General features: G+C 41.7%; 3 protein-coding genes across 5 annotated transcripts; 1 reads left to right on the top strand and 2 right to left on the bottom strand.

Annotated features, from left to right (window-relative positions):
* Window positions 1–34: 34 nt before the first annotated feature.
* On the bottom strand, window positions 35–7,010 carry rbbp8 (retinoblastoma binding protein 8). Of its 2 annotated transcripts, none has more exons than XM_085762821.1 (19): window positions 6,816–7,010; window positions 5,715–5,841; window positions 5,563–5,605; window positions 5,319–5,414; window positions 5,147–5,238; window positions 4,446–4,518; window positions 4,039–4,220; window positions 3,844–3,939; window positions 3,380–3,453; window positions 3,207–3,274; window positions 2,039–2,282; window positions 1,625–1,778; window positions 1,449–1,537; window positions 1,183–1,282; window positions 927–1,085; window positions 796–841; window positions 571–658; window positions 343–484; window positions 35–261 (listed from the first exon to the last, which is right to left on the bottom strand). In XM_085762821.1, exons 1-19 carry the CDS (start codon window positions 6,870–6,872, stop codon window positions 173–175), a joined length of 2,019 nt encoding a protein of 672 aa, XP_085618947.1. In that variant the 5' UTR covers window positions 6,873–7,010; the 3' UTR covers window positions 35–172. The 2 variants fall into 2 exon arrangements, with proteins under 2 accessions (XP_085618947.1, XP_085618948.1); XM_085762822.1 differs by having other exon boundaries at window positions 5,715–5,837; window positions 6,816–6,840.
* An 829-nt stretch (window positions 7,011–7,839) lies between these two features.
* On the bottom strand, window positions 7,840–15,527 carry fam168b (family with sequence similarity 168 member B). Of its 2 annotated transcripts, none has more exons than XM_085762834.1 (7): window positions 15,039–15,527; window positions 11,953–12,044; window positions 11,757–11,843; window positions 11,181–11,323; window positions 10,304–10,502; window positions 9,408–9,526; window positions 7,840–9,320 (listed from the first exon to the last, which is right to left on the bottom strand). In XM_085762834.1, exons 2-6 carry the CDS (start codon window positions 12,020–12,022, stop codon window positions 9,420–9,422), a joined length of 606 nt encoding a protein of 201 aa, XP_085618960.1. In that variant the 5' UTR covers window positions 12,023–12,044; window positions 15,039–15,527; the 3' UTR covers window positions 7,840–9,320; window positions 9,408–9,419. The 2 variants fall into 2 exon arrangements, with proteins under 2 accessions (XP_085618960.1, XP_085618959.1); XM_085762833.1 differs by having other exon boundaries at window positions 11,935–12,044; window positions 15,039–15,169.
* A 182-nt stretch (window positions 15,528–15,709) lies between these two features.
* Window positions 15,710–18,329, top strand: fbxo45 (F-box protein 45). The gene is made up of 3 exons (XM_085762832.1): window positions 15,710–16,223; window positions 16,920–17,276; window positions 17,374–18,329. The coding sequence occupies exons 1-3, from the start codon at window positions 15,894–15,896 to the stop codon at window positions 17,557–17,559; spliced, it is 873 nt and encodes a 290-aa protein (XP_085618958.1). The 5' UTR covers window positions 15,710–15,893; the 3' UTR covers window positions 17,560–18,329.
* Window positions 18,330–18,547: the final 218 nt, after the last annotated feature.

Below are 18,547 nucleotides of genomic sequence, written 5' to 3'. Positions count from 1 at the left end.
TGAAATAAAGACTGCAGCATGAACAACCCTCTATAGACATATAGGAAACTTTTATTTAACTAAACATTTTCTAAGCATATTTAGTATCTACAGAAACATTTACAGTTTACATAAAAATTGAAATGAAAGATTATTTATAAACTGGATGAAGTTTCTTTCTGACAGTCAAACTTCAGTCGTCCTGCTTTGGGGAGAATAAAGCAGTGAGTGGTTGTCTTCTCCGTGAGCGAGTCTGAGGATTCTTCTCCTCCCTGATGTAGCCTACAAAACAGGGGAAATAAAAAGTGAAGATGGTGCGACAGAGTGTGTAGATTAAAATGTTCAGCTGGACAGATAAATGACCTCTATCGATGCAGGTTTGTGTCGATGGAAATCCGACTTCCCAGAAGTTTTCAGGAGTACAAGGAGGGATGTAAAGAAAGCGGTGCCTGGAGCACGCAGACAACTTCTTCTGTTTCTCCTCCTCTGGGAGGTGGGCGTAGTACTGCAGAAAAAAAAACAAACATTCTTTACACAGGATCAATGCTAAAACATGTCAGCTTTGTTCACCTTCATCCCCACGATACTCACAATATCACATTCCTTGCAGGTGGTACCCTTCAGTTTTCTCCTCTCATCTTTCTTGCGAACTACTGCCACATGGGCAAATGTTGGGTGTCTGATCCAGAGAAACAAAATTTATGAGTCTGGAATATTAACAACTGAAGCCTGTCTGCTCCTTCTCCCCATCTCTGTTTACCTTCACATGAAACACACACAGAGCATAAAATATTAAACAACCAAAGTACAGCTCACCGTGCTTTACTGTGACCTGGAGAGTTTTCAGCAGCATCTTCTTGTTCTAGTTTGGGAAACAAACACAAACCAGTGTCAACAGCTCTGAAGACAAACACAGAAATACTGGTCAAACTCTTCTGGAAAACTACCATCGCTCTTTTCTTCTTCTTCTTCATCCTCCTCCTCTTCCTGCTCCTCTTCACAGGGTTGGCTCTGGCCTAAGTTTGAGCCGTTGTAAGACTTGTACTCCCCGTATGCTGTGGTGTCAAACATCATGTCCAAACTGTCGTTGGCCCTCTCACCAAGTCCTTGAAAAGCAAGACACATTGTGTCAGTTTCTGCAGGTACACCTCACATGATTTCAGTGAGCAGCAGCTGTTCTAGTGGGTTGTGGTTGATATTCACCAGCGACACTGTCCCTCTTGTCCCGACGCTGCAGTAAGCTGTGACTGACCCAAGTGCAGTCGGTATCTGTCAGTTCTCCATGATGCTGCCTTTCTTCCTGCTGAAATCCAAACAAAACCTGTGTCAGACTCCGTCTATCCACATTTAAACCTGTGATAAGACTGAAACATACTATACATTAGCAAACAGGAGCAGCAGTCACAGGTTTTAACATAATTTCATTAACATTTCTGACATTTGGATGCATCAGTAGCATGTGACTGCACCTCGTCTCCACTGCACTCACTGTCGTACATGGACAGGGCGAGTGCAGGGTCGATGCTCCACATGGGCTCCACTCTGGGCTTCGATCCAGCTGAGAAAAGCAAAGTAAACACAGTCACATTAAATTCAACTGAATTTACCGATAAAGAGATGTTTAAACTTTCGTCGAAATACTCACCGTCTTCTGCTTCATGTTGGTCACGTGATGCGTTCAGGTTTCTTTTCTTTCCAACACTGTCAACCACTCCTTTAACCTTTTCATTTGGCTTCTTGAAAGTGGGACTGAAAAAGTTTATCTTTGGGCTGGAAGTCTTATTTTGTGATGATTGAACCTGTTAAATGTTAAAGAAAAGTTTCAATTAAATTCAAGTCTTATTCTGTTCATTGTTTAGTTAACAGCTAAGAGTGTAACCTTTACACTTCAGAGGAGAGAGTTTTGGTTTCTGATGTGTAAAGGTTAAACTGAACCTGCTGAAACTTATTTTGAAAGGATGGACCAAAGTTTGCAGGACACTAGATGCGGTTCACAAACAGTTGCAGTTCATGTTGCTATCCGACACATTCACACGAGCCTTGAGGACGGATCTCTCACCTTGACGTCCTGTGGCTGCTTCATGAAGCTCTGATTGTTTAAAGCTGTGGATGTCTGTCGGTCCACTTGTTTGACCTCCTTCTGTGTGCCCTCCACCTCCTGGACCCCGACTTGGACACCGTCACCTTCCTCCTTCTTTCGCTTTGCTTTGTTGATTGAATCATCTTCTGAAAACCTTTTGATTCGAGGGAGAAGAGACGGCGACCTTTCAGAGGTGGAGTCTGGACTGTGGGTCATGGTGGGCCTAAAGACAAGGAAAAAAACAACAAGGTTAAAAAAAGTTAAGGTATGGAAAGGAGAACTGCAGGGAAGCAGAGGAGCACTTCCGATACCCTGGTAACAGTCGTCCTTTCATAGACGGCTTAGAGGTGACCTGATTTATAGTAATAATAACAAGAAGGTCTCTTTTTTTAAAAAACAGATTTCCATTACTACTGCTGCCAATCTTTTTGATCTCAAGCAGGAGACATTTAACCATAGTATAGAGCCGCATGTTATATATTATTATTGGCATTTTTGTTAAAGGGATAGTTCAACATTTTGGCAAATTGGCCCATTGCCATAATCCCTATAGTTTTAGCAGTAGGTTTGTTACCTTTAATTGTCGGTGCAAGCTATTTTTTAGAATGGCGGAGCAGAGCCGCAAGCTGCTCAGAGCTACGCTACGGAGGCTAATGGGATTTCTTGGTTTCCCCCATCAAACTCATCAAATACACAATCCAACAACTCCAAAACGCTCTGGTGGACAAGTTGTGACCTGCACATTCACCACGCTATGAGATAATAACAGAACGTTACGAGACAGAGTTGTCATTGTTACTAAAGAAAACAGAAGAATAACTAAATCAGCAGAGAGTAGAAAAAAAGAGAGCAAGCAAGAGAAGCTTACAGAAACTAGGCTTTTATAAGCGAAAATTATTAGTAATAATTTCTAAAGTTGATACAGATGAACTCAGAGCGCACTTTGTCTTTCATTTTTCATTTACAAGTTTGGTGGTTTTGTCAGATAGATGATGTCACAGTTATAAAACAAGTATTTGACCCCAACTCAATCCAGCCACATACTGGACATTGACTTCCTCTTATTTATTGATATGTTGTTTGTTAAAATTAGTAATTGAGAATTTAAAATGTGATACTTGTTTTAAGCAGGTGCATGCCTCCTTACTGTAAACGGAGGTCGCTCTTCCAGGGAGATTTCGAGCTGCTTTTCTGCCGTGCAGTCATTCCAACTTTCTGACCAGAGAAATAAAAAAGGAAGCAGGAGAAAAGTGTCAAAATTTATAATGGCGTTTCATTTATCATATTTCCCATACATCATTATCATACAACCCTCCTTACCATTTGATGCTTGTCGATAAGAAGGTCAAGGCCACACGTTTCCGCGATCACCTCCTCCATAGGAGCTGCCTCTTCTGAAAAGATGCAGACAACCAGAGTTTAGTCTGTCTGTGTATCAGCTCCATCGTATCAAATGACGACGACTCAGCGACTAAATCGAATTTATCTTGATGGATTATGTTCATATCTCACATTAGAGTTCACACATCAGTCTGTACTCTGTGTGTAGAGGTGTTTCTGTCTAACACCAGGATGTAATTAGAGCCGGTAGGGAGGAGTTTTCTCTGTGTGAATTAAGCTGATTATGATGGGTGTGTTTGTCAAGATAAATGTTGTCTGGTGCTGCACAGGGAGCCGTCAGAGACGTGCACACAAGTGAGAGAACAAAACCACTTAACGCACAACAGGAACTGGGTGTGGAATAATTCAAGGGAGGAAAAGCTGTAGAGTAGATGGTGTCATACCTGAGTTCTGGGATACGTCCAGTTCACATGTGTTGGGTACAAGCACTTTTGCTCTCGCAGGATTCTTTGAGGCATCGACCGGCTCCTCATTCAGCTCTAAAACAACCACAACAACAACAGCACATGTTAGAAGACTTGGTGCCTTCAGGCAGGGGATACAGTACATTTCTAGAGGTTATTTAACAGCCGACTGACCGTTGAAGAGCGAGTTGTTACGCTGCGGTAGGGGGAGCTCTGCGTAGCGAACGTGTTTGCGTTTGTCTACATTTTTACGTTTCTTCAGTCGGTTGGTCAAAGGCAGCGAGCTCGGCGGGTCTGGTGTGTTAGGGATGATGTCTTCATCCTGTTCTGGTGGTGAGGCCTGCTGAGGCTCTGAGCTGAAAACAACACACACACACACACACACACACAGTGAGGTTTAACTGAGAACTGAAACTTGTTCTTAACTCAACCTATCCACCTATAGAAATGTAAAGAGGAGACTTTAACTGAGCAGAAGTGAAACCACCTTATTAGTCAACTATTTTTAATGCATTTTATTTTGCAGAATATATTTACAATGTCAAAGACAAAATGTTCGTAAAAGCATCCAAACAACTTACTGAGACGTCTGTAATTTCTGCAGCTCAGCGTGAAGTTTTCTGTTTTCATCCTCCAGGCTGTTTTTTTCACTCTCTGTGGAACAAATCACAAACGAACAGCATTATGCTCTTCTACATACCGGGAGCTTCAGCGTGTGGTTTACTGCATGGTCAACATAAACCCGTCATACAATCATAGATGTCATGAGGCCTCTATATTTAAAGGGATAGTTCAACAATGCAGTCTCTCTCTGCATTTGCCTCGAAAAACAACTCTGTCTCGTAACGTTCTGTTATTATCTCATGGTGTGGTGAATGTGCAGGTCACAACTTGTCCACCAGAGCGTTTTGTAGTTTTTGGATTGTGTATTTGATGAGTTTGATGAGGGAAACCAAGAAATCCCATTAGCCTCTGTAGCATATAGCTCTGAGCAGCTTGCTCCGCCATTCTAAAAATAGCTTGCACCGACAATTAAAGGTAACGACCCTACTCCTATACTACTACTCGTATAGGGATTATGGCAATGGGCCAATTTGCTAAACTGTTGAACTATCCCTTTAACCTTTCTTCCTCGAAGCAGGTACAGTATTAATCTGTGGTTAGCTACTGCTCAGTGGAAAAGTAGAACTACTGCACTGAGAAATGATTTGATATTTCTAGCCAGTATAAATACATAAAACAAGGAAGGAAAACAAGGCATGAGGGATACGGGCCAACTCACTCAGCTTGGCGATGAGCCGCAGATTCTGGTCCTGGTCATCTTTCAGGGTCTCCTCCAAGACGGCACATCGATCACACTCTCCTTCTCGCAGCCTGGAAAACAGTGAACAGAGCTTCTTGTCTTAGGGGTTTCATATGCTTTTGATTTAATGCGTCTCTGGGAGTTTAGTTACCTCTCCTCCAGGAGACCGATGGCGTCCTGCAGGGATTTGTTTTGCTCCTTCAGCTGCTGGTTGCGATTGTAAAACGACTCCAGCCTCTGAGCATCTCTGTGGAACAGAAGGGCAGTGACAGTTTTAGACAGTTTTATTAATTAGTTTACAAGCAGATCAATATTTCTGCTCTTGCCTGCTCAGATTTTATGCTTTTCATTGGCATATGTGAATTTAAACAAAATATCTGAAACAATATACTCACAAACAGCGCTCCTTTTTCAACTTGCCCACTTTGGCCTCCAGTTCTGCAAACAGCAACAGATTTGTTTTATTTTCCCACTAACATAAACTGATAAGAAAAATCCACTTGATGTACCGGTATGTATGTGTACAATACACCATGGGGGCAGTTACCTTGAAGTGTATTGTGGTGGCAATCTCTGAGCTGCCTCCATAAGTCTTCAAAGAGCTCAGATGATTTGTTCGTGCCATTGCTCAGTCCTGGGCTGCTCATCCTCCACTCAGTCTGTCCTCCAACTACCTGCCAACACAGAAACACAACTGTTTATATCACATGTATGCATTCATGTATGATTCAATGCACACAGTTCAAAACAAAGAAAAACACGCACTCTCCAAAAAACTTTCAGGAACAAACTGAAGAGGTGCACGGCCAAAAGTTGCACTTAAAGAAAAAGAAGAAAGGCCAGCAGCACTCATGTCCTTCTCATTGTTTTTTCTTGCAAACTGCGTCGGCGCCGTCGAAACCGGTCTGTGTGTGTTAAGCGCCGACACAGTTTGCAATAAAAAAAACAATGAGAAGGACACGAGTGCTGCTGGCCTTTCTTCTTTTTCTTTGATTCAATGCACACCTTGATTTCTCAATGCATTATACCAATAAAGTGTACTGCCAACACTAAGGTCCTTTTTGTGTTGTCAAATCCCATAGCTAGAGTGAGATTATCCTCGATTTCAGTTCATCTTTATAGGTGTCGCTCAAATATTACACAACTATCTAGACTACACAGACAAACCTGACATTGACATTACAGTCAAACCTCTCTCTGTCTTCATACTTTATATCCCAGTGCCAGTTTGATCTTGCAGAGAGTCTTTACAGGTGTATTATGTATTCTGAACTGACACTGACATTACACTCAAACCTTTTTGTTCATACTTCATATCCCAGACCAGTGCCAGTTTGAGTCTCTCCTAAACTGTACATGCAGAACAACAGCGTGCACCACTAAATACAAAATAAACAAATGGTGAATGATTGATTAAGAGTCAAAATTGTTTCCGAATGATTTTCTGTGAATAACCTGTTGAATCATCTTCCTTATGCTTTATACCTGGCAGGCATAACCCAGGGGAAACAAACGTTTAAACACTCACTTTGCTAAATTTCTCCGTTTTAATGGCGCTTTGTTCTGTCTTCATGCACATTTAACCAAACAGTGTGTGTAGTTCATTTATACAGGGACAATATATAGGCTATACAGTTAATTGATTTACCTTATCTGTCTGTTTCGCCTGTAAACACAAAGACAACAGAGAGACGGACGCTAACATCAGCTGTTAGTTTAAACGACGGTCACGGCCGCTGGCTTTAAAACAAAACGTGAGTCACACCGACGACTTTGACCGGGCTGAACCGGCCAGACCGACCCGTTAACGTGAAGCCAGAACCCAGTCAGGAATTAAATCCGGTCTCCGGTGTCGGTAAAGTCCACAACAAACTCAAAACTGGCGCGCCACCGTGACGTGCTGCTTCTTCCGCTTATTTCCGGCTGACGCAGCGCCGCCCTGTGCTCTGCTGCCCCCACTGGCCAAGCAACGTCACTGCTACTTATGTATACACTTATATAGCCTAGTAGGCTATATAATATTTCATGAGCTGTGTCCATGGATCTAATATAAAAATATATACTGTATATTATTATTATTATTATTGTTAATAATAATATATTATCATAAGGTATTATAATACATCCATAGCTGTGTCCAAATTCACGGATTACTCACTATATAGCAGACTATATCATAGTGAGTAGGGAGTAGTGAATGAGTGAGTGATTTCAGACACACCCTATGGCTATTTCAGTTTCATGCTTCAGCCCCGCTGTATGCTCTTCCTTCAAGTTCCTCTTCTTTCAAGTTTCAGGTTTAATGGACTCATTGTTCTTTTACTGCCATCTTCTGGCTGCACGTAGACCCCACACATTATTTGTTTCAATCAATTAATTGTTTTTAATCAATCATTAAAATGGTAATTATTGAGTAACAACTCTTCCTGTATCCCCTGAAAAATAAATCAAATGTTTCAACCAGAACTGTTTAGTTTGGTATTTTTAAAGTTGCTGCTTGATTCATGTGTGGTGGCGAATATGTCATTAAATGTAAAATCAACAATCTATGAATTTGATTGAACAACTGTTCACTCTATTAAATGTCATAAATACATCTGCTACACAGTGAATATGAACTCTTATACACACAAAAATACCCCACAGTTACACAACAGGAAAAAAAACACAGCTTATTCTGATATTTGTTTTTATTTTTGGTCTTTCTTTAGAATACAAAACAAGAACCAAAATCACAAAAATAACATTTACAAAACAGATTATTTAACTGAGGTGACTGAGGCAACATAGAAAAGCACGTCTGAAACAGTGATACTGGTGAGTCAGCCTGGAACCTTGAGGTAAAACAGCGAGCGAGCAATGTCAAAAGGTCAGATATCTTTGCAAATGGTTTTGAATTGGTGCCTGGACTCAGTAATGCTTTTCACAAATGGACTTCAACCACATCATGTTTTCCCCAACATGTCCACAGTTAGTAGTGTTTCCTTGATGTAGTGATTATTGTGACATATACGTAGTTTAAAAACAATGTATGTCACACTATATGGCACCATTTTAAATGGTTTTTGTTTTTGTGGTCCTCTTTAATGCAAACACACGCGCACACACTCCCTCTCTCTCTCTCTCTGTCACTCACACTCACTCTCACACACACACACTCTACTTGCTCCCCACCACAAATACTTGTGGCTAAAATAAATGAATCAATACTGAAATCGCCCTAAAGTGTTTCTAGCAGAAAACAAAAGCTGCTTCAGACTTTTTTTTTTTTTTTTCCTAAAACAAGTGGTATGGCTGAAAAATAAAACATGTAAAGTGATGAAGTGTATGAATGGCCATCAGTCAGAGGCACAAACAACAAACAAGTTCCATCTTTCTCCTAAAATACAAAAAATAAAAAATAAAAATGGTAAGACATAATGCATACACTGCATCACTGAAAGAAAAAAAGAAACCCATAAAAACCTAGCATCACTTACCAAAAACACAAAGCAGTGAAAATAGTACAGTTTAGTCTGCACTGGATAGCGCAGGTATGTTTTTGCATGAACAAACGTTTCTTGTCTTTTCTTTCACATATAAGACATGGTCACTGGTGACTCAGCATTGCAGATTATTACTTTTTTTAAGTTCCTTTGGATGTGTGCCTTGTGTTGATTTTGCATCTGTCACAGCAGGTAGATTGAGCTAGCATTACTTCATATATCTATATATACACATGCATTCAACATTGTATGTGTCTCCCAAATTAAAACAGAAAAGAAAAAGAAAGAAAAAATAATAATAAAACAATTCCAAACTCCCTTTTCACCACTTAAAAGAGCTGAACCTATAAAAACCTGCATGACAGTCCACAAAAAGTTTGCATGGAGGCTTTGCTGTTAGATGTGAGATATGCGGCAGGTGCTGGCGCTGGGCTGTGGCATGGGATGCAGTCTTATTTCGTTAAGAGGGGTAGGGGGTTGTCATGGGGACGGGCCTATTCTTCTCCCCCCCTCCCCTGTCTGAATGGGCCTCTTTCTATGTAGTTGTGTTTTAGATTCACATTATGCTGGAAGAAGAGTAACTGGTTGCAGACACTGGCAGAACAGGTCTTCACCAAGAGCAAAAAACACTGGAGTAGAGTGTGAATGCATATCTACCGCCTTCTGACCTGCAGGAAGATCAACACAGCACGTTAAGATACAAAGTTTAAAATCTGCACGTGTACGTTTTGAGTGAAGTGTTTCTTTATACTCACGTTTTCCTCTCTTCACCACTGTGGGTAGCTGTAGCTGGGTGTGCCAGGGGGCCGATACGTTGGCATCGTTACTTGGTGCTGGGCAACAGGCGCTGGTGATGGACTTGTCAACAAAGTACCTGAGGAGCAGAGTGAGAAACACCATTAATAAGCATATTTTACTATTCTATCTCCCAGGATCCATCATCATAAGAGAGTAACACTGTCCAAATGTGGAAAATAACAAATGCATTAACACATGAGCACACAGCTTCAACCAAATAGATCCAAAACTACAGTAAATGCCCATTACAGTTTTACATTCTTCTATTTTATTACTTTCTTCTCTCTTATTGTTATCTTCCTTTTGAGGGTTTTATATTTTGTCCTATATTTCTATCCTGCATTTTATTAAATAGTATTGTTTTTTTGTTTTTATATTTTATCATATTTTATTGTGTTTTTATTCATTTACTATTGCTATATTTTATTGTTGTTTTTAATCTACATGCATTAGTCTCCATGTCATTCTTCTTGTTTCACTTCATATAAATACACTTTTTCAATCAAAATGTAAAGCACTTTGAACAGCATTTATTTGCTTTTAAAGGTGCTATATAAATAAAATTTGATTGATTGATTACTGTCGTACTCCTTAGTCAATTATCTGCGCTCTGTATAAAGTTTATGTGTGATATTGATTCAGAAAATACAAAAACATGATCAAAAAGACCATTAATTGAAGCGCCATTCTTGTTTCTAATCAAATCAAGTCTGAAAATTTTACATTTCAAAACAATATATACCATAAATCATGACACACAGGACAATAAGGAACAAAATCTTAATAGAATTATTTCCCTGGTAAACAATGGTGAATATGAGACTTAATTATTCGTTAGATTGATGAGGTTTACCAGCAGACATGGCCATGGTGGTGCCGGCCACCATCCCCATGGCAACACTGTTGTGGCGGGGCTGAGGGATGGGCGGGGCATACATGGCTGCAGGCATCCCATTGGGCTGGACCACCGTCGTGTGATGGATAACATGAGGCGGCGCAGCGTACAGCGGCTGTGTGTAGTAGGTGCCTTGCTGTTGTGAAGGTATTAATGCCTGGAGGAGGAAGACGAGTGACATTTAACTCACATAAACAACAAAAAAAGGCAAACGCCAAAAAATATATTAACATACTGACAGTGGTGGACAGTACCGGAGTAAATTTACTTGAGTACTGTACTAAAGTACATATCCAGAGGATTTGTACTTTACTTGAGTATGAGATTTCTTTGGTACTTATTACTCTTACTTGAATACATTTCCAAGACAAATATTTTTAATTTTACTCAAGTTAATTTCTAGGAAGGCTGAAAAGTACTTGTTACTTTCAGGTCTGCTCTTTTTTTTTTTTTTTTAAATACTATGGACACAAGCTGTGTTTGTCAAAGAAGGAAACCCTGACCCCTAAAAGCAGCACATCAGTGCAGGTGGTTTCAAAGAGTTAATTCTCAGAAACAAGAGTTAAAAGGTCCTTAAATTCATTTAGAAAAAAATATAGTAATTCATTGATGTGAAAAATAAGAAATGTACTCTTACTCTTACTTAAAGTAAATTTAAAAGCATGTACTTTTGGATACTTAAGTACCTTTTAAAAGCAAGTACTTTTTTACTTTTACTCGAGTAACATGTCGACTGAGCTACTTTTACTTTTAACGGAGTGCATTTTGACCAGTAGTATTTGTACTCTTACTCAAGCACTGGGGTGGAGTACTCTGTCCATCTCTGCATACTGACCTGTGCATACGGGTTCTGTTGGGGGTAGGAGCTCCTGACAGGGTAGACAGCAGCCTGGTAGGGGTTGGGTGAGGAGGAGTAAGGGGGGACGGTCCCCGTGTTGGGAGAGCAGGACATTTTGAAGGGAGTGCCTGGAGCGTAGCCTGGAGTGGGAGGAAGACGCCTGACATTAGTGCTGCCAATTTTCAGATGTGCAGCCTCTTCCAGTAAGTGACTGTGGATGAGGAGCAGCTGGAGCAATTTGACTCTTTCTATTTTTTCTTTCTTTTTTTTTGGTACAACTCATTCTGTTTGACTGATTTTCAGAGAGTCAGGTAGCAAAGTGCTCGCAGGCAGCTTCACTTTGACTACATCTTGACAAAAGGCCTGGAGCTTACAACCTCAGCAAACATCCAACATAAACATCAATCTGTCTGCACGGCTGTATGATGGATGCTTATGTTTTATCCATTAATTATAGACCGATTCATTTGCCAAACAGTCTTATTTTCATACAAAGACAATATATGACATAAAAGAAAGACATGCAATGTATGAATCTCCAGTATCTTTATATTCTAGTGCCAGTCTTCTTACCACTGGTGAAGGCTGGGTTGGCTCCTGCGTAGACACCGGGAGTGTATGCTGGAGCAGCTGTTGCATAACCAACAGGGAATCCAGTTGCTACATGCAAAGAAAACAAAGAGTCAGTGCACTGTCAATTTGTTTCCTTATATGATAATTTCTTGGGATTAAAGTATTTGCTCCAACATACATGTAAACAGTGAATTACCTGGGTACCCCATACCCTTAGTATTGGTAAAGGGGACCCCTGTTGGCCCAGGGCTGTAGACTGGATTCATTATGGTCACGTCTTCACAGAAACTGCAACAAAAAAGAAGCACAGACCATGTGAATTTCATCAGTTTCAGCGTGTGTTGAATTTAATACAAAGTAGAAATGGGCAGCTTGCAGCTTGTTTCAACACCGTGGATTCAACAACAGCTGAAGAAAAACTGTGTGACCACTAGACCAGAGACGTCTGAAGCTTCGAGCATCCTCACAGAAACCTTTGTTCTGTTTGACAGTTTGGGAAGTTTGTCAGATAAACTATGTGATCTACTATGATGGACACGAGGTGAGTGACAGTAATCAGATGATTTAATGCATCCCAAGTTTATGAAATCTCAACCATGCGGTTAAAACACATCTGTCTGGACATTGTGTCTGTTCATAGCATCACATGTTGCACAGTAACATCTACATATAATACAGCACCTCCGAACAAAAGGTCTTTTATTGCTCGCTCGAGACGTAAACTATGAAAGACAGTTGTGAAGCTGTTATCCAGATGTTGCAACATTTGCTTTGAAGCCCTGCAGCAACAAATCTTTTCTTTTATTTTTTTATTCCAGGAACAAACAGAAAGGAATCGGGCTTCATCCAGTCGTCATTAAAGCAAAGATCATCTGAGTAAATCTATCACAGATCCCGGAGCAGCAGCTCTGCACACCGAGCCACTGAGAAACTTTCTTCTTCAGACACAAACAAAAAAAGGGAGAAACTGTGACAAAATACATCAAACACACCTCACAAGTGTGATAATTGGAGCCAATGGCGCGGCTCCAGGATCCATAGCTACCTACAAATGGATGAACTAACACAGTCAGCCTGTGTCACATTTTACCAAACAGAAGACCGAGCAGACTGCAGTGATTATTGATCCCAATTAAATCTCCTGCAGTTCAACAATAGAGCTGCTTAGTCCCTGCAAACCTAATACAGAAGAGAATTGTTGTTTACAATATAATTTATCTATTGTTTAAATGGTACTGAGATCGTCCAACCAGACCACACACACACACACACACACACACTTGGAGCAAAGCAGAGCGTGATGAAGTGTACCGTTATGTTCCCCAGATGGTAAACAGTCAATACTCACTGGACCATAACAGGCTCTTGATTAATTCTCTACAAGATCATCACACTACAATCACTAATCTCAACAGTGTAGCTTGCTTTGTTTGCCCTTTTCACATACTGAAGCTGTGGCCAACATCAGTGTAGCTCTCCCTAGTGGACAGAGGAGAGCACAGTACAGTATCGTCATCATGATGCACAAAAAAAAAAAAAAGAAAAAATACACTGAATGTAAAGAATGTGTCATGGCAGCACCGACATCGTGACTTCATTTCAGGGATCAAATGTCATAAAGCAACAAAAGTGTTGCAGTGAGGATCTGATATGATAATGTGGTGAGGAAACAGTGAGGACAACCGGCGGCTTACATGAGATGACCTTGGTAGGTCATAGTCACAACCGATCCTCACTTTTGTTCTTTTATCTTTTATGTGCTGTCCACACATATTCATAACTGTAATACCGACATCATGTGGAAGCTGGCCTCGTGTTTTACACGGGTACACCTAAATTTAACTCTAATATAGCTGCCTTAGATATCAATCTAAACATAAACTCACCTGCCATCCTATAAAAACACTGGAATCTCGCTGTAACTAATTAATCGTGTGCAAGACAAACTCTGTGACTCACACAGATATTTTAAAACGTTTATTAATTTTTATGTCAGATTTGTGTTGCAAGTTGCATCACACAACTTTTTTAGTTCCTGACTTCTTCTCCACATGATGCTCATTAGTTGAAAAACACTTGGGCAGAGTTATGTCTCTATTCTGTCCTCCAGCGGTGCACCAAACACCATGACATCACTTTACAAGGAGATTTAAACAGTAAATAACACACCACTGTTGTCTACTGGGGATCTATTGTCATTATTAAATAGCTATGGGGAGGCTATTATAGTCTTTTTTTTAAATGGATACTATTGACATTAGACCTGCTATGCTGATTATTTTCATTATTGATTATTCTGCCAATGATTTTCTCCTTGGATCAATTACTATTTATTTTGCCAATAAAATCTGCAGCAATTAGTGAAAATGCAATGTCAAAGGAGATGTCTTATTTGCTCATAAAGCTGACATTCACCTTTTTTTTTTTTATCATATACAGCAAAAAAACAAAATAGCAAATCTGAGGCACTAGAGGCAGTAAATTGTATGTTTGTTTTTTTAAGAATCCAAAGTAATTACTCAATTCGATTAATCGATTAAACAACTCTATATCCAGAATAGTGAGCAGCCTAGTAGTGGTTCATTTATATTCGCCTCCTATCAAGACAAACAACATGAGCTGTGTCATCATCATCATCTCCGTCCCAACACAAAACTGACACCAAGAACAACAACAACGACATCAACCACCATCACATCACATCACATAACAGCGACGCGCAGGCAGCTGTAGCCGAGATCAGAGCTCCGGGCCCCGGGGGGAGAGAGACACGACACGCACGGCCACACACGGCGTTTTATTTACAGGTGACGTTATGTTCGCTGTAGAAATAAAGATGGCAACCTGTCAGCAGCAGCACAGCAACCAGAGACGACGAGGGACGACCGCCGGGGCTTTGTTGTTGTCATCATGAGCCCCGCTCGGCTTTCCGCCTGCGGCCGAGCGAGCTAATAACCGTGCCCGCAGCAGGTAACACGTCCGACGGATGGATGAGTATGACCCGCGGCTCACCTGTCTGACCGCCCGGGGGGAGGGGTAAAAAAAAAAAAAAAACACCGTGGGGCAGCGGAAAGATGGGGGCAGCTTGTCCACAGGCCGCAGCAGCAGAGCTCACACACAGCTGTGTCCCGCAGCCGCGCTTGTCCCAGCAGCAGCAACAACGCAGGTAACGCACAACCACACATAGGCTACATACACACCAACACACGTACACACACACACACAAATACACACCTATTAACGTGGTGGAGCAATGACCAAGAGTAAGTTAGTTGGGTGTACCTGTCCCGGCCGGCTGTTTGTCCCTCCTCTGGTCTGGTCTTCTGCCGTGGGATGAGACGTCGCTACCGCTGGTTTGATCCCAGATGCTTTGCTGAACTCTTTTGAGCACCCCGCGTCACTTCCGAGTGGTGTCACGTGGGCTGCCGATATATAATATAATATCACTCTTTGCTTTATTACCTATTAGACTGACCTTTTTCCTCATCAAATGCAGTGTTTATTTATATATTTATTTATCTTATTTGTATTAATTTATTTTTACTTTTTCAGTCGGAAAATCATTATGCATCCATTTTGAAACGCGCAAATTTTATTTTTTTTTATTATTTATTATAAACCAGGCATGTATTTATGATGCAGCCTCTCTGTGCTTTGAGTGTCACAGGCTCGATACCGTGGTCGGTACATTGTTACACTGCTTCACTAACCCGTCCGGGATCCTGTCACTGCAACACGGCGTCAGCTCCACAGCGGCGCTGCCCCGAGGTCCTGACAGGACATAAAGAAAATATTATCTCGAACTGGAGTTTATTGTATTCGTATAATTCAGTTCTATTTTATATGTGAACTACTACAGTTAACAGCTAAATTAGTGTCTGTATTTTAATTAATTCCTCCCCGTGTTTTTTCTCTAGCGCTACAGATTTTGTTTGCTCTTTCAGGACCTTGGCGCATCGTTACCATTCAGCCATTGAAGTGAAGTGGGGGGAGCAGGGTCCGTACTGTTGTTGTTTCGGTGCGACCTATGTGTGTTTTCGTGGAAATGTTGCTATGTAACTCATATTAGGAACCATTCTTAGGTGTAAGCTCAACCTATTCTGTCGCCTGGTGTCGTCGCTGAGGACCGGGGCTATCATGTCTGGAGCCGTCGGTGGAGGCGGAGGCTCCTCCTGTCTGGGTGCAGCAGCCGCGGCAGCTAGCTGCAGCTCCGCCGGCTCTCCCTACGCCGCTGCAGCCGGAGGAGGCGCGGGGGTAGCCGGGAGGCTGCCGGCCCGGGTCCTGGAGCATGTTTTCTCCTATCTGGAGCTGTCCGACCTGATGCGGTGCTCGCTGGTCTGCTGGCACTGGTACAATATCCTCGCGGATGAAAACAGCGAGGTGTGGCGCAGCCTCTGCACCCGGACCCTGAGCGACGAGGCTATGCGGTCTGACATCCTGTGTAACCTGCCCACCTACAAGGGGAAAGTAGGTTTACCAATGTACCACTGTTTGTGTCTGGTTGGAAGAACAGTGACAGTTCATAACCTCCATTCAGTAATCTGTGACTTTAGAGTGTCACCTTTGATCTGAAGCCTCCTGAGAAGTGAACTGCACACATCGTAATGCCATAATGTTGTATACCATAAGAATTAACATGCAGATTATGCAATGAGGTTTGGTGCACGTTTGTTTTGACTCAAACAATGAGGATTAAGACAGATCAAGTAGAACCAGGTGCTGTCAGTAACACAGATTAGACTATGGACCCTTTATCAAGTCACAGCTTCTACATCACAGGCAGGTAAATGATAGGAAGTCAGTCCTATTTTTAGAGCAGTCTCTGAATGGGACAGTCAGTAGGAAAAAGACAAGGGGACTGTGTACAAGTGCATCAAAGGATTTGTTAGTCCTCAGACCTAACTTCAATAATCCAATAATAGATTACTCTTGACTCTGAGATGCCAATCCAGTTTAAATGGAAACCTTGCACACCTGCACAGTCTATTTTTGATAAACAGTGCATCATTTGTCTGAAATTAATAATAATCTTCTTATAAAACAAATTGTGAAACACCTTGCAAATGCCAAACTTCAAAGTTTTACCTTGCATGAAGAGGAATCCAAATGCATTTCCAAATCTGACAGCTGTAGATTAACTGATCCATTTCTTGTCCTCTGCAGCTCAAGGCCTATCAACACGCTCTGAGCTCCCACGACTGCTCCCGCAACGTTTACGTGAAGAAGAACGGCTTCACCCTGCACCGCAACCCCATTGCCCAGAGCACCGACGGCGCACGTGGCAAGATCGGCTTCTCAGAAGGTCGACACGCCTGGGAGATCTGGTGGGAAGGCCCCCTCGGCACCGTGGCGGTGATTGGCATCGCCACAAAGCGGGCGCAGATGCAGTGCCAGGGCTACGTGGCTCTGCTGGGCAGCGACGACCAGAGCTGGGGCTGGAACCTGGTCGACAACAACCTGCTGCATAATGGGGAGGTTAATGGGAACTTCCCTCAGTGTAACAATGCGCCAAAATATCAGGTGGGGGGGCAACTGTGTGTGCATGTTATTGGTTGTGTTCGAAACCTTCATATTTCTACATACAATCAGACACTAACACGTTATCATGTGTCCACAGATTGGGGAGAGAATCCGGGTGATCCTAGACATGGATGACAAGACGTTAGCCTTCGAGAGAGGATTTGAGTTTCTCGGAGTAGCGTTTCGTGGACTGCCCAAAGCCTGTCTGTTCCCCGCCGTCTCCGCGGTGTACGGAAACACCGAGGTCACCATGGTGTACCTGGGAAAACCTCTGGACGGCTAGAAGCAAGAATAACACGCAACACCTTTCAAACGAGCAGACCGCCGGCCGGTGCAGGACGTCGTCTGTGAACACAGTGCCAACCATTTGTGTTGCACGTTTTTCCTCCAAGTTAAAATAACTCTATTCACATACACAGAGAGAACTGTTGGCATCTCTACTACAGCTGCACATGAAGCCAGAGTCAGCTGTTGGACTTGTCAGTATCACTACAGTGATATGGGTGTGGGGACGGTCATAAACACGTGGAAGTGTGTCCACTTTTACAGTTTAGCTGCTGGACCTTTTTATTCACGGGACAGGGGGACGTAATTTAATGTAATGTGATCTGTTGCTGAACATTTACTTGACATTTTTGTCTGCTTGAATGAGGCCAAAACTCTTCTAAACTGTGGCAAATACTTAAAGACATAATTTTATTAAGTGACACAGTAGTTGTTAGGGATAATTATCTGTCGTATGAGTTAACGCAGGTGAACAATTACAGTGGTTTTATGCCAAATGTGACCTAATGTCGTATTTTGATAAAGGCAAACCGAGGACTTGAGGACCAACCGTCACAAGTGTGCATGGACACTGAATCTGAATTGCCCTTTTAAAACACTCACCCAGTAATGGTGGAAACTATACCTGTGTCATGTTAATGTGCGTCCTTTTTAATGTGCTACTGTAGTATTACACGCTATTTATTGGTTTTATCCATGGTACTATAGATACTGTATGGTTATAAGGCCTGAAAATAAAGTCTACAAGGTGCCACTGTTAGAACAAAACATGGTTTGATGCTTTGTCATGTGTCCGCAGCACAGATGGGTCTATATGCTACATGAATCTGATACCTGGACTTAAAAAACTACCAAAAAAAACAAACATTTTTAGTGATTTTGAATCATTGACAAATACAGAATTAATTAATCACACAAAATACCAATTGGGAAAATGAACAATTCATTGTCACAGAGGTGAAAATAACAGGGTTTGCATATACATG

Source organism: Trachurus japonicus, chromosome 20, assembly GCF_045865225.1.
Source record: "Trachurus japonicus isolate A0001 chromosome 20, Traja_1.0".
Taxonomy (NCBI): Eukaryota; Metazoa; Chordata; class Actinopteri; order Carangiformes; family Carangidae; genus Trachurus; species Trachurus japonicus.
The sequence above is the reverse complement of the archived record's forward strand: the minus strand, read 5'-3'. Positions and strand labels throughout refer to the sequence as shown.